At 40.9% G+C, this 15,749-nt stretch overlaps 1 protein-coding gene across 1 annotated transcript in view; it reads right to left on the reverse strand.

Annotated features, from left to right (window-relative positions):
• Window positions 1-15,749, reverse strand: part of LOC127986297 (uncharacterized) — a 65,692-nt gene that overhangs the window by 32,234 nt on the left and 17,709 nt on the right. Inside the window, exons 5-8 of the mRNA XM_052588573.1 lie at window positions 15,343-15,465; window positions 10,892-11,014; window positions 7,060-7,182; window positions 1,906-2,028 (exon numbers count right to left, since the gene is read on the reverse strand). Coding sequence (XP_052444533.1) covers window positions 1,906-2,028; window positions 7,060-7,182; window positions 10,892-11,014; window positions 15,343-15,465 — 492 coding nt within the window. The remainder of the gene's footprint in view (window positions 1-1,905; window positions 2,029-7,059; window positions 7,183-10,891; window positions 11,015-15,342; window positions 15,466-15,749) is intronic.

Below are 15,749 nucleotides of genomic sequence, written 5' to 3' on the forward strand. Positions count from 1 at the left end.
TTGGGGTCACTTCATCTACAGCGATATCGTTGACTTGATTGCAAATGATTGGACAGAAACTATTTAAACTATACTGAGCTGATATCACTGAATTGAATGATGAACTGCCTTTAATTGTCATTTTGCATTATTGACACACTGATTTCCTAATTAATGATGTTCAGTTGCTTTGACACAATCCTTTTTCTTTAAAGTGCTATATAAATAAAGGTGACTTGACTTGACTTGACCTAAAATGCATGTGTAGATTCCATCGAGTGATAAAATCTACCCTTTTCAACGTAAGGCTGTTGAACTGAATTTATGGAGCAAACTATTTGCTAAAATAACCATAACATTAACAGTAACGCTGAAATACAAGCGTGCGGTTCTGTCCATCAAGTTGCATGTGTTCCTATAACAAACACTGTTTTCTTTCAGAAACATGGCTCCCAAACTATGGTATAGCGTTCCTGATAATGTTCGGGGTTCAGACACGCTCTCTGTTTAAATCTAGATTAAAAACACATCTTTTTCGCCAATCAATTGAATAATTAATATCATAATTTGTGACTGCAGTTGTATCTGATCAAATGCACATTCTTATTCTTTAGCTTGGGTGAAACTAATTAATTTTACTGAACAGCAGCTACGCTAATGATGTCTCTATTTGTTTCTCTGTTTTGGGAACTAGGATTTACACAAGCTCCAGTCTGGATCCAGAACACCTGAGAAGAGATGTTGCTGACCCTCAGAGGACCCCAGATGATGCTAAACCTGAATCAACAACAGAACTAACAAATATTGCTACAAGTGTGACTGCATCATATAATAATTGCTGTTAATAATGTTCATCGTCTGGCTGACTACGTCTTGTATTAATTTTTCTTAAAAATCCTGTCATATGCAGATAAACTGACAGTCACTACTTATAAGCTACTACTAAATATTGCAGAAACGTAGTTTTCTGTAAAGTTGCTTTGTAATGATTTGTATCGTAAAAAGCGCTATACAAATAAACTTGAATTGAAATGAATGGAATCGAATTGAACATCACTGGCTAGTAGAAAGACAAAACTAGATTAGGCTACATAATGGATTTCACCTAAAAAAATTTGACGCAGTGTTAACTGCAGAATCGATGCTAAGTCGTTCTTCGGGGCAAAGTTTCATAGCTCGAAGTAAAAGCGCAGTGTGAAAAGGTTTTTAAGATGATGGTGTTGAGCTAAACAATTCATGCTACAACAAACATTTCATTTACAGTAAAAATACTGATAGCATCCTTTCATGTTTTATGTCATACTTGGTTTATAATTTATGTCACATTGTGACTAAGGGCCGTTTCATAGTCAACACGAGAAACGCGAGCAAGCAATGCGAGCAAGCAACGTGAGCGACGCGCTCCCTTTCATAGTCTAAACAGTGGACACAAGCGTCACGGGCGATGCGTGTATGCAATACACCGCTCACGCAACAGGGGGTAGTAGAGTCGGGTGATATTAGTAGAGTCGGGTCACATGATATTCTAATCACAATGGCAACTGAAGAGGAGTGTATTCTGTTGCTGATTTTACATCGGTGGCAACAAAGGCAATGCAGAGATAAATGTGGATGAATACGTATAAGTTCGCATAATTTTTCATCTTCGCCCGCCATTGTATTCAGACCTTCTTCTTCTGTAAACACAATATACTTGAATTATTGTACAATACTTGCAATGTCGCCCCCACCGACAACGCATAGTATTGCGTGCATTGGCGCGTCGCGTATCAAAAACTAGGACGACACATTTGTATATCACACTGTATATCATTTTATACACTCAACATATGAGCTCCTCAACTTGGAATATTGGATTATGTACTGTAGCTATGATTTCATGTTACATGATGTTAAAAATTGCTTCTGGAGGTCTGGAAACTTTACCTGGAGTTATTTTTGGGTAACTGGTTGTGGCTGCTTTTTCTGAAGAGTTTTTCCATCCCGTACTGGAGTTTTCTGTTGTCTTATTAGGCTGTGTCGTAACAGTGAAATTGCGTATAGAGGCATCTGTAACCAAACATACAAAACATTGGGTTTTTATTGCATTGGCAGGCAAATAAAGGTGACTGTTGTAACACATTTGTTCAGAGGCCATGAAGAATATGTTTATCTTAATATTTCAAAACACAGGGCTGTCTACTGTAAATTTTACAGTTAGCAACCTGTCTATTGTAATTTATCAAATGCAGGTTTGATTGTTTTTATCTTACTGTGTAAATTTAAAAACTTAATTCGTTTATTTAACACTTTAAAATGAACAAAAAGTCATACAATGTGAATTAAAGCAAATTAACAAGCCATGAAAGTCATATCACTTTTAATTACAGATGTACTTACCACATGTATGCACATATACAATAGAAAGCAAGAGAAATTTGACCTCCATGAGCACTGATCAAATCGAACTAAGACTTTAAATTTGTCAAACGTCAGAATCAGATGGACAAACACCTGTGCTGCTTCTCTTCTGTGTGGTTATGCCAGGGTGTGATACAGGACATTTTAAACTATTCAGTGAAAGAAGGTGCTTCAGAAAACCCTCAGGGGGTCAATGACATTATTGACGTAATGTCATTATTGTTTTTACTAGTAGATCTTAGAGCAAAAAATAAGTCACTTTGACAAGTCACAAATTAAATAATACAAAATGCATGCAGAAGGATAATGGAAACCAAGATTTTGACCCCCATGAGGACCAATCAGGGTCCATTTCCTAACTGGACCACCCCTTGGACCCCCAATTAAATAATTTGAGTCTGGGTTTACATATTTCATTTTACTTAAAGGGGGGGGGATGAAATGCTCGTTTTCACTCAATATCCTGTTAATCTTGAGTACCTATAGAGTAGTACTGCATCCTTCATAACTCCAAAAAGTCTTTAGTTTTATTATATTCATAAGAGAAAGATAGTCTGTACCGATTTTTCCCGGAAAAACACGACCAGCTGGAGGCGTGACGTGTGGGCGGAGCTAAAGAATCACAAGCGCCAGTAGGCTTTTGCGTTGAGAGCGTTTGGAAGTTGTGACATTACCATGAGGAAAAAAAACCATCATCCAAAACAAACCATGGCTAACAGTCAGATTCAGCCGTTTATTTATGATCCAGAATCAGATCCCGAGGCTGAAGCTGAACGAGGGCAGCAGCAGCAACGACTCGCTCTGAGCGGGGCTCGAACCCGGGTCTCCGGCATGGGACGCAGACGCACTAACAAGGAGGCAGAGATATTTTAAGCAGTTTTACTCACCGCCTGCGGTTCCAACACAGGATCGTGACCCTTTTTCGTTGGGATTGCATCATCCTTAAGAAATAAACGATATGCAAATCCATCGTCAAACTGGGCCTTGTTTATAAAACAAGCATCTTCGAAATGCAGGGAACAAACAAAAACACTTGCACAACTCCATTGATGCTCTGTAAAAATAAACTCCATCCACTGGTCCCTTAATGCTGTTTTTTTTTTTTTGGTAATCTGTGCAGGGTTGTCTTGCCCTGGCAACCAAAAACACACTTCTTTTGTGACTTTTCGCGACGCTCTCGATCTGATCAGTGAATGTCTGTGCTCAGCCTCTCAGTGCTCTGCTATACGGGAGCGCGCGCTCTTCCGGCAGATGTGCCCTTAGGACCCATATAAGGAAATTCCGCTCCATCTAATGTCACACAGAGCCATACTCGAAAAAAACTTTCCGAAACTTGTGACAAACCGGAAGGAGTATTTTGGGAACAAAAATACTCCTTCAAACGTACAACTTAATTTTTGAAACTTTGTCCATGTTTAGCATGGGAATCCAACTCTTTAACAGAGTAAAAAACTCAGTATGCATGAAATAGCATTTCACCCCCCCTTTAATCTATATTCATTTGTATTACAGCAATGTTGCATCGGTATTCCTACAATAGCAATACAGTTTGTAATACAGATGTTGTCTTATTACATGGTAACATGTTGCCATCACACTAAATTAAATTAGACTTTGACGAAGCAGCAGAAACACAGGATGTTAGAATGCCTTTATTATAATATGTGTTACATTCATGGACTTTGAGTTTCCTTATTTGGTTATTTTCCTGTTCTTTTTTGGTTATTTGATTAATCCCCACCTGTCTCCATTTATCTGATTACTTCTTTTTAGTTCCTCCTTGTCTGTGATTGATGTAGGAATGTATTGTAATGTATTATGTTGGATGTGCCCTTACTCTCCCGTGATCATTATAAGAACCCCTTTTGTATATCTTCTTCCTTGTGCGCTGTCATTACACACCAGCAGACGTAACAGAATCACAGACCAAACAGTTTATTTAGCAGCGGTTTTCTTTCTTTTTGTTTTGTTTTCCTCTCTCTCCCGGAATGGCCTTACCAGCAGTCCAACTCCTGTGCCTGGAGCAGTCGGACCGTTCACTGGAGGACCACACCAGGGACTTTCTCAATCTGGTGTGCCCTACCCACTTCCCCAACTGCTCGCGCTGTAACTTTTATTACACCTGCCTGAGCGAGTGGTGTAAGGCACGCCTGCCAGCGAACGGTCCCAGAGAATAGTTTGCAGCTTTCGTGCCCACACTCCTGCGACTGAGGGTGAGCTGCATTCGGTTTCTGTAAATTATATGGAGGAATTAATGGACCTTATAGACTGGTTTGTGGAGGTAAATCCTGAATTCCCTGTTTCTCCACTGGCAGCCCTGATCCTCCTGTATTCCCTCCCAGCTTCCCACCTCCTCCTAGACCAGTCTGTTCCTCTGATCCACTTCCGCTGGTTCAATCCAGTCCCGTATCTCCTGTTTCTCTGCTGGCTCTGTCCAGCCCTTATTCTCCTATGTTTCCTCCCGGCCTCCCTCTCTCATCTCCTCCTAGACCAGCCAGTTCCTCTACCTCATCTCCGCTGGTGCCAGTCAGTCCCGCAGCTCACCCTCAGTGAGTGCCATCTGGGTGCGATGGTTAGCAGAGGGACTTCCAGTCTCCAGCTCTGCCTTGGCGTGTGGATTCCCTGTCTCTGCCTCCAGCCTCCGAGTCCCTGGACTCCACCTCGGTCCTTCGATCCTGCGACTCCGACTTGGCACCCTGCTCCCTCATCTTCACCGTGGCCCATTATCCCACCAGCTCCACTGGGCTCCCTAGTCCCTCCGGCTCCACCTTGGTCAGTCATCGGCCATCCGCCGCCTTGGCACTCCACTCTTATGGCTTCGCCTCATCTTTCCATCCCTCCAGCTCTGTCAGGCTCCTCCTTCCCTCCAGCTCCACCTCAGTCTTCAGTCGCTCCAGCTCCACAGTGGGTTTCTGGACCCCTTTCCGCCTTGGTCGCCGGTGCCTTCAGCGCTGCCTTGGACTTCCGGACCCTCTGCGTCACCCTGGCTCTGCGACTGCTCCGCTCCATCATGGGCTCCTCACCCACCAGCACAGTCTCCATCTGTCGGCCCCCTGGCTTCTTTGGCTCCTCCTCCACCATGGCACCTCCCACTGTCAACTCAACCTTGGATCGTCATCCTGGTCTCTGGAGCACCGTCTGGCTCTTCCTGCTCCGGGCTCCTCCTTGGCTCCTCCCTCCTACTCCACCCTGGGTCCTCTCCATTGCCTGCCCCACGCCCGCCTCCAAAACCCCCACCCTCCCTCCGCTGGTATTCCTCTTTCGGTGCGAGGACACACCGTTCCAGGAGGGGGCAAACTGTTACATTCATGTTCTTTGAGTTTCCTTATTTGGTTATTTTCCTGTTCTTGTTTGGTTATTTGATTAATCCCCACCTGTCTCCATTTACCTGATTACTTCCCTCGTGTTTAAATACCCTGTCTTTTTAGTTCCTCCTCATCCGTGATCGATGTAGTAATGTTTTATGTTGGATGTGCCCTTACTCTCCATCAATCATTAAAAGAATTAATATATAAATAAAGGTGACTTGACTTGCCTTAACCTAAAATGCATGTGTAGATTCCACCGAGTGATAAAATCTACCCTTTTCAACGTAAGGCTGTTGAACTGAATTTCTGGAGCAAATTATTTGCTAAAATATCCATAACATTAGTAGCAACGCTGAAATACAAATGTGCGGTTTTGTCCATCAAGTTGCATGTGTTCCTATAACAAACACTGTTTTCTTTCAGAAACATGGCTCCCAAACTCTGGAAAAGCGTCCCTGATAATGCATATAATAATTTGTGACTGCAGTTGTATCTGATCAAATGCACATTCTTATTCTTTAGCTTGGGTTAAACTAATTAATTTTACTTTGTTGGAACAGCAGCTATGCTAATGATGTCTCTATTTGTTTCTCTGTTTTGGTAACTAGGATTTATGCTATGTATTTATGCAGATGATGCTAACCCTGACTCAACAAAAAGAACTAACAAATATTGCTACAAGTGTGACTGTATCATATAATAATTGCTGATAATAATGTTCATCGTCTGGCTGACTACATCTTGTATTTCATTTTATGAAAAATCCTATCATATGCACACAAACTGACAGTCAACACTAATAAGCTACTACTAAATATTGTAGAAACATAATTTTCCATAAAGGTGCTTTGCAATGATTTGTATCATAAAAAAGCGCTATACAAATAAACGTGAATTGAATTGAACATCACTGGCTGGTAGAAAGATAAAACTAGATTAGGATACATAATGGATTTCACCTAAAACTGTTTGACACGGTGTTAACTGCAGAATCGATGCTAAGTCCTTCTCCGGGGGAAATTTTCATAGCTCAAAGTAAAAGTGAAGTGTGAAAAGGTTTTTAAGATGGTCTTGAGCTAAACAATTCATGCTACAACAAACATTTAATTTACAGTAAAAATACTGATAGCATCCTTTCATGTTTTTTCATACTTTGTTTATAATTTATGTCATATGGTCACTAAAACTATAACAACCATTCTGATCACATTTAACTTTAGTTTCACAGAAAAAAAATGCACAGTCCTCATGGTATGTGTGTGTCTGTGTGTGTGTGTGTGCTCCTCAACTTGGAATATTGGATTATGAACTGTAGTTATGATTTCATGTTACATGATGTTACAAATTGCTTCTGGAGGTCTGGAAACTTTACCTGGAGTTATTTTGGGGTAACTGGTTGTGACTGCTTTTTCTGAAGAGTTTTTCCCTCCTGTACTGGAGTTTTCTATTGTCTTATTAGGCTGTGTCGTAACAGTGAAATTGCGTATAAAGGCATCTGTAACCAAACATACAAAACATTAGGTTTTTATTGCATTGCCAGGCAAATAAAGATGACTGTTGTAACACATTTGCACAGAGGCCATGAAGAATATGTTTATATTAATAACTCAAAACACATGGCCATCTACTGTAAATAGTACGGTTAGCAACCTGTCTATTGTAATTTATCAAATCCAGGTGTGATTGTTTTTATTTTCCTGTGTAAATTTAAACACTTAGTCTTACACTTTAAAATGAACAAAAAGTCATACAATGTGAATTAAAGCAAATTAACAAGCCATGAAAGTCATATCACTTTTAATTACAGATGTACTTACCAAATGTATGCACATATATAATAGAAAGCAAGAGAACTTTGAGCTCCATGAGCACTGATCAAATCGAACTAACTAAGACTTTAAATTTGTCAAACGTCAGAATCAGATGGACAAACACCTGTGCCGCGTCTCTTCTGTGTGGTTATTGATTTTACTAGCAGATCTCAGAGCAAAAAATAAGTAATTTTTTTTTTATAAATAATATTTAAATAATTAAATAATACAAGATGCATGCAGAAAGATAATAGAAACCAAGATTTTGACCCCCATGAGGACCTATCAGGGGCCATTTCCTAACTGTACAATCGCTGCACAAACATTGCTCAGTCTCTTCTGTGAGGAGATGCTCAGATTTATATGGGCCCATTCCTGGGATTCAGTAATATTTAAGTCCCCCAGAGTTTTTAAAATGGTGGTTTACCAAAATGAATTACATCGGTAAATATAGTAAAATAATGTTATCCCCCCTTGACCGCCAATTAACTAATTTGATTCTGGTTTACATCTTTCATTTTACTAAATCTGTATTGGTTTGTTTTACAGCAATGTTGCATCAGTATTCCTACAATAGCAATACAGTTTGTAACACAGATGTTGTCTTAGTACATTATTTTCCTGTTCTTGTTTGGTTATTTGATTAATCCCCACCTGTCTCCATTTACCTGATTACTTCCCTCGTGTTTAAATACCCTGACTTTTTAGTTGATGTAGTTATTTTATTGTAAAGTATTATGTTGGATGTGGATCACTCTCCCGTGATCATTAAAAAAAAAACCTTTTGTATATCTTCTTCCTCGTGCGCTGTCATTACACAGCAGCAACCGTAACAGAATCACGGACCAAACAGTTAATTTAGCGGCGGTTTTCTTTCTTTTTGTTTTGTTTTCCTCCCTTTCCCGGAATGGCCTTACCAGCAGTCCAACTCCTGTGTCTGGAGCAACTGGACCGTTGATTGGAGGACCATACCAGGGACTTTCTCGATCTGGCGTGCCTTAACCACTTCCCTGACTGCTCACTCATTAACTTTTATTACACCGGCCTGAGCGAGCGGTGTAAGGCACGCCTGCCAGCAAACGGTCCCAGAGAATATTTTGCCGCTTTCGTGGAATGGGTGCAGGAGAAAAATGGATCTTCATTTACCATCTGCACCGCTGAAGAGGATATCTCCAGCCCCACTCCCAAACCAGGGACCAGCCAGCTGCTATCCCGCTGCACGGAGTGAAAGCCAGAGCCCGCCGTAGCCGCAGAGCCCGAGCCAATCACTGTCGGAGAGCAAGGACTCGAGAGCACGACTGACCAGGTGTGTGAGCCGGCAACACCGTGCGTCGTGGGATTATTGGTGGAGATCGAGGGCATGGAGGAAAGCCCTGCCCACACTACTGCGACTGAGGGTGAGCTGCATTCGGTTTCTGTGAATTAAATGGAGGAATTAATGGACCTTATAGACTGGTTTGTGGAGGTAAATCCTGAATTTCCTGTTTCTCCGCTGGCAGCCCTGATCCTCCTGTATTCCCTCCCAGCTTCCCACTCCCACCTCCTCCTAGACCAGTCTGTTCCTCTGCTCCACTTCCTCTGGTTCAATCCAGCCCCATATCTCCTGTTTCTCTGCCGGCTCTGTCCAGCCCTGATTCTCCTATGTTTCCTCTCGGCCTCCCTCCATCATCTCCTCCTAGACCAGCCAGTTCCTCGACCTCATCTCCGCTGGTGCCAGTCAGTCCCACAGCTCACCCTCAGTCGGCACCATCTGGGTGTGATGGTTCGCAGCGGGACTTCCAGTCTCCAGCTCCGCTTTGGGGTGTGGATTCCCTGTCTCTGCCTCCAGCCTCCGAGCCCTGGACTCCACCTCGGTCCTTCGACCCTGTGGCTCTCCCTTGGCACCCTGCTCCCTCGTCTTCACCGTGGCCCGTCATCCCACCAGCTCCACTGGGCTCCCTAGTCCCTCCGGCTCCACCTAGGTCAGTCATCGACCATCCGCCACCTCGGGACTCCACTCCTATAGCTTTGCCTCATCTTTGCATCCCTCTGGCTCTGTCAGGCTCCTCCTTCCCTCCGGCTCCACCTCCGTCCTCAGTTGCTCTGACTCTGAATCTTTTATGTTGGATGTGCCCTTACTCTCCCGCAATCATTAAAAGAACCCCTTTTGTAAATCTTCTTCCTCATGCGCCTTCATTACACAGAAGCAGCCGTAGCAATATGCAAATTTACCTCTAAATATAATGATGTATCAGAGGCATCTGTTACCAAACATACAAAACATTGGGTTTTTATTGCATAGCCAGGCACATAAAGGTGGCTGTTGTAACACATTTGCTCAGAGGCCATGAAGAAAATGTTTATCTTAATATTTCAAAACACATGCCGGGGCCTTCAGAGATGATGCAGCACCGGGGGACAGATAGCTCGCGAGTGTCTGTTCCACCAGGGGCATCGCTCTATAGCCGTGCTCTCCCATCCCCACCACGTTGCCATAATAATCAGATGAGGGGATGTAGAGGCGGGCTGAAAATGGGTGTTTCCACAACCTGGCTATCTCTTCATGCCGGTCGGGAAAGAATGGAAGGCCCCGGCTAGGAGGTGGTTGACTCTCGCGCAGGAAGCGATCATCGAGCTTGCTTCGCTGCGGTTCAGTTGTTTTCTCAGCGGGCCAATCAATACTCAATTTGGCCACCGCGCGAGTCACCACCTCCAAGAGCTCCTCATACTGTGGCGAGTGGGGTGGCGAATCCCTGTCGACAGACTCCACATCTACCTCCTCGGAGGAAGAGAGGTGGAGTGTCGATCCCTCTCCCTGGGTGGAAGGAGCCGCAGAGCGTGCTTCCGACTCCAGAGATTGGGCGCCAGAACTGGGCGGAAGTGGAAGGAGATAGGGCCCGTCTCCATTTCCTCCACCAAATCCACTTGCGAACCCCATGAGTGCAGCCGCCGTTCTGCCTCGACAGAAGCGGGACCAGCACCGTGCTGAACGCTGGCAAAGGCCACCTCCTCGAAGAGGGCCCTCCCGGAACGAAGCAGCCGCACCAACATTCTCTCACGGACAGTCGAGGGCCGACTCAGCATTCTTCGCTCCCAGGCAGACCACGCATAGGCTGTGTGTATCCCAGCTCATTATATATCGTTGGCAGGGAGGAACACAAAACCTATAACGCGATCTGGATTCGCCTTCAATATGTTTAGATTTCACCTTGCTCTTCGACATGACTTGGAGCTTTAACTGGACAGACAACAGTAAATAAGACTCACAAGACAAACAAGTGACATTCACACACACTATCATTGTATACACTCAACATATGAGCTCCTCAACTTGGAGCATTGGATTATTAACTGTAGTTATGATTTCATGTTACAAGATGATACAAACTGCTTCTGGAGGTCTGGAAACTTTACCTGGAGTTATTTTTGGGTAACTGGTTGTGGCTGCTTCTTCTGAAGAGTTTTTCCATCCCGTACTGGAGTTTTCTGTTGTCTTATTAGGCTGTGTCGTAACAGTGAAATTGCGTATAGAGGCATCTGTAACCAAACATACAAAACATTGGGTTTTTATTTCATTGCCAGGCAAATAAAGGTGACTGTTGTAACACATTTGTTCAGAGGCCATGAAAAATATGTTTATCTCAATATCTCAAAACACATGGCCATCTACTGTAAATAGTACAGTTAGCAACCTGTCTATTGTGATTTATCAAATGCATGTTTGATTGTTTTTATCTTACTGTGTAAATTTAAAAACTTAATTAGTCTCAGACTTTAAAACGAACAAAAAGTCATACAATGTGAATTAAAGCAAATGAACAAGTCATGAAAGTCATATCACTTTTAATTAAAGATGTACTTACCACATGTATGCACATATATAATAGAAAGCAAGAGAACTTTGAGCTCCATGAGCACTGATCAAATCGAACTAAGACTTTAAATTTGTCAAATGTCAGAATCAGATGGACAAACACCTGTGCTGCTTCTCTTCTGTGTGGTTATGCCAGGGTGTGATACAGGACATTTTAAACTATTCAGTGAAAGGAGGTGCTTCAGAAAACCCTCAGGGGGTCAATGACATTATTGACCTAATGTCATTATTGTTTTTACTAGTAGATCTCAGAGCAAAAAATAAGTCACTTTCACAAGTCACAAATTAAATAATACAAAATGCATGCAGAAGGATAATGGAAACCAAGATTTTGACCCCAGTGAGGACCAATCAGGGCTATTTCAGGCGCCGTCGCCTCTAGCTTGCTTAGTTGGGGTCACTTCATTTATAGCGATATCGTTGACTTGATTGCAAATTAATGGACAAACACTATTTAAACTGAACTGAGTTGACATCACTGAATTCAATGATCAACTGCCCTTTAACTGTCATTTTGCATAATTGAGACACTGTTTTCCTAATTAATGATGTTCAGCTACATAAATAAAGGTGACTTGACTTGACTTGAACTAAAATGCATGTGTAGATTCCGTTGAGTGATAAAATCTACCCTTTTCAACGTAAGGCTGTTGAACTGAATTTCTGGAGCAAACTATTTGCTAAAATAACCATAACATTAACAGTAAGGCTGAAATACAAGCGTGCGGTTCTTTCCATCAAGTTGCAGGTGTTCCTATAACAAACACTGTTTTCTTTCAGAAACATGGCTCCCAAACTCTGGAATAGCATTCCTGATAATGTTCGGGGTTCAGACACACTCTCTCTGTTTAAATCTAGATTAAAAACGCATCTCTTTCACCAAGCATTTGAATAATGCATCTCTTAATTTGTGACTGCAGTTGTATCTGATCAAATGCACATTCTTATTCTTTAGCTTAGGTTAAACTAATTATTTTTACTTTGTTGGAACAGCAGCTATGCTAATGATGTCTCTATTTGTTTCTCTGTTTTGGGAACTAGGATTTACACAAGCTCAAGTCTGGATCCAGAACATCTGAGAAGAGATGATGCTGACCCTCAGAGGACCCCAGATGATGCTAACCCTGAATCAACAACAGAACTAACAAATATTGCTACAAGTGTGACTGCATCATATAATAATTGCTGTTAATAATGTTCATCGTCTGGCTGACTACGTCTTGTATACATTTTTCTTAACATTCCTGTCATCTTTTCCCCCCCACTCTACCATTTTATACACTCAACAAATGAGCTCCTCAATTTGGAATATAGTCTGGAAACTTTACCTGGAGTTATTTTTGGGTAACTGGTTGTGGTTGCTTTTTCTGAAGAGTTTTTCCATCCCGTACTGGAGTTTTCTGTTGTCTTATTAGGCTGTGTCGTAACAGTGAAATTGAGTTCAGAGGCATCTGTAACCAAACATACAAGCGCTTTGAGTGTCTAGAAAAGTGCTATATAAATGTAAGGAATTATTATTATTATTATTATTATTATTATTATTATTATTATACAAAACATTGGGTTTTTATTTCATTGCCAGGCAAATAAAGGCGGCAGTTGTAACACATTTGCTCAGAGACCATGAAGAATATGTTTATCTCAATATCTCAAAACACAGGGCCGTCTACTGTAAATTATACAGTTAGCAACCTGTCTATTGTGATTTATCAAATGCAGGTTTGATTGTTTTTATCTTCCTGTGCAAATTTAAAAACTTAATTAGTCTGTTTCACACTTTAAAATGAACAAAAAGTCATATAATGTGAATTAAAGCAAATGAACAAGCCATGAAAATCATATCACTTTTAATTACAGTTGTACTTACCACATGTATGCACATATATAATAGAAAGCAAGAGAACTTTGACCTCCATGAGCACTGATCAAATCGAACTAAGACTTTAAATTTGTCAAACGTCAGAATCAGATGGACAAACACCTGTGCTGCTTCTCTTCTGTGTGGTTATGCCAGGGTGTGATACAGGACATTTTAAACTATTCAGTGAAAGGAGGTGCTTCAGAAAACCCTCAGGGGGTCAATGACATTATTGACGTAATGTCATTATTGTTTTTACTAGTAGATCTCAGAGCAAAAAATAAGTCACTTTGACAAGTCACAAATTAAATAATACAAAATGCATGCAGAAGGATAATGGAAACCAAGATTTTGACTCCCATGAGGACCAATCAGGGGCCATTTCATAACTGTACAATCTCTGCACAAACAGTGCTCATTCTCTTCTGTGAGGAGACGCTCAGATTTATATGGGCCATTCCTGGGATTGAGTAATATTTAAGTCCCCCAGAGTTTTTAAAATGGTGGTTCACCAAATTGAATTACATAGGTAAATATTGTAAAATGATGTTATCCCCCCTTGGACTGTCAATTAACTAATTTGAGTCTGGGTTTACATCTTTCATTTTACTTATTCTTATTGGTTTGTATGACAGCAATGTTGCATCGGTATTCCTACAATAGCAAATACAGTTTGTAACACAGATGTTGTCTTACTACATGGCAACATGTTGCCATCACACTAAATTATATTAGACTTTGACGAAGCAGCAGAAACACAATAAATATAACGCCCACAATCCTTTTTGTTTAAAGCACTACATAAATAAAGGTGATTTGACTTGACCTAAAATGCATGTGTAGATTCCGTTGAGTGATAAAATCTACCCTTTTCAACGTAAGGCTGTTGAACTGAATTTATGGAACAAACTATTTGCTAAAATAACCATAACATTAACAGCAACGCTGAAATACAAGCGTGCGGTTCGGTCCATCAAGTGCACGTTTTCCTATAACAAACACTGTTTTCTTTCAGAAACATGGCTCCCAAACTCTGGAATAGCATTCCTGATAATGTTCGGGGTTCAGACACACTCTCTCTGTTTAAATCTAGATTAAAAACGCATCTCTTTCACCAAGCATTTGAATAATGCGTCTCTTAATTTGTGACTGCAGTTGTATCTGATCAAATGCACATTCTTATTCTTTAGCTTGGGTTAAACTAATTAATTTTACTTTGTTGGAACAGCAGCTACGCTAATGATGTCTCTATTTGTTTCTCTGTTTTGGGAACTAGGATTTACACAAGCTCCAGTCTGGATCCAGAACATCTGAGAAGAGATGATGCTGACCCTCAGAGGACCCCAGATGATGCTAACCCTGAATCAACAACAGAACTAACAAATATTGCTACAAGTGTGACTGCATCATATAATAATTGCTGTTAATAATGTTCATCGTCTGGCTGACCACGTCTTGTATTAATTTTCAGAAAAATCCTGTCATATGCAGATAAACTGACAGTCACCACTCATAAACTACTACTAAATATTGTAGAAACTTAGTTTTCTGTAAAGTTGCTTTGTAATGATTTGTATCGTAAAAATCGCTATACAAATAAACCTGAATTGAATTGAATTGAACATCACTGGCTGGTAGAAAGACAAAACTAGATTAGGCTACATAATGGATTTCACCTAAAACTGTTTGACGCAGTGTTAACAGCAGAATCGATGCTAAGTCGTTCTTCGGGGCAAAGTTTCATAGCTCGAAGTAAAAGCGCAGTGTGAAAAGGTTTTTAAGATGATGGTGTTGAGCTAAACAAATTTATGCTACAACAAACATTTCATTTACAGTAAAAATATTGATAGCATCCTTTCATGTTTTATTTCATACTTGGTTTATAATTTATGTCACATTGTGACTAAAACTATAATAACTTTTCTGATCACATTGAACTTTAGTTTCACAGAAAAAAATACACCGTCCTCATGGTGTGTGTGTGTGTGTGGGGGGGGGGTGTTTCCCCCCACTCTATCATTTTATACACTCAACATATGAGCTCCTCAACTTGGAATATTGGATTATGTACTGTAGTTATGATTTCATGTTACATGATGTTAAAAATTGCTTCTGCAGGTCTGGAAACTTTACCTGGAGTTATTTTTGGGTAACTGGTTGTGGCTGCTTTTTCTGAAGAGTTTTTCCATCCAGTACTGGAGTTTTCTGTTGTCTTATTAGGCTGTGTCGTAACAGTGAAATTGCGTATAGAGGGATCTGTAACCAAACATACATAAAATTGGGTTTTTATTGCAGAGCCAGGCAAATAAAGGTGACTGTTGTAACACATTTGCTCAGAGGCCATGAAGAATATGTTTATCTCAATATCTCAAAACACATGGCCGTCTACTGTAAATTGTACAGTTAGCAACCTGTCTATTGTAATTTATCAAATGCAGGTTTGTTTGTTTTTATCTTCCTGTGTAAATTTATCAACTTAATTAGTCTGTTTCACACTTTAAACTGAACAAAAAGTCATACAATGTGAATTTAAGCAAGTC

This window comes from Carassius gibelio, chromosome B21 (genome assembly GCF_023724105.1).
Source record: "Carassius gibelio isolate Cgi1373 ecotype wild population from Czech Republic chromosome B21, carGib1.2-hapl.c, whole genome shotgun sequence".
Taxonomy (NCBI): domain Eukaryota; kingdom Metazoa; phylum Chordata; class Actinopteri; order Cypriniformes; family Cyprinidae; genus Carassius; species Carassius gibelio.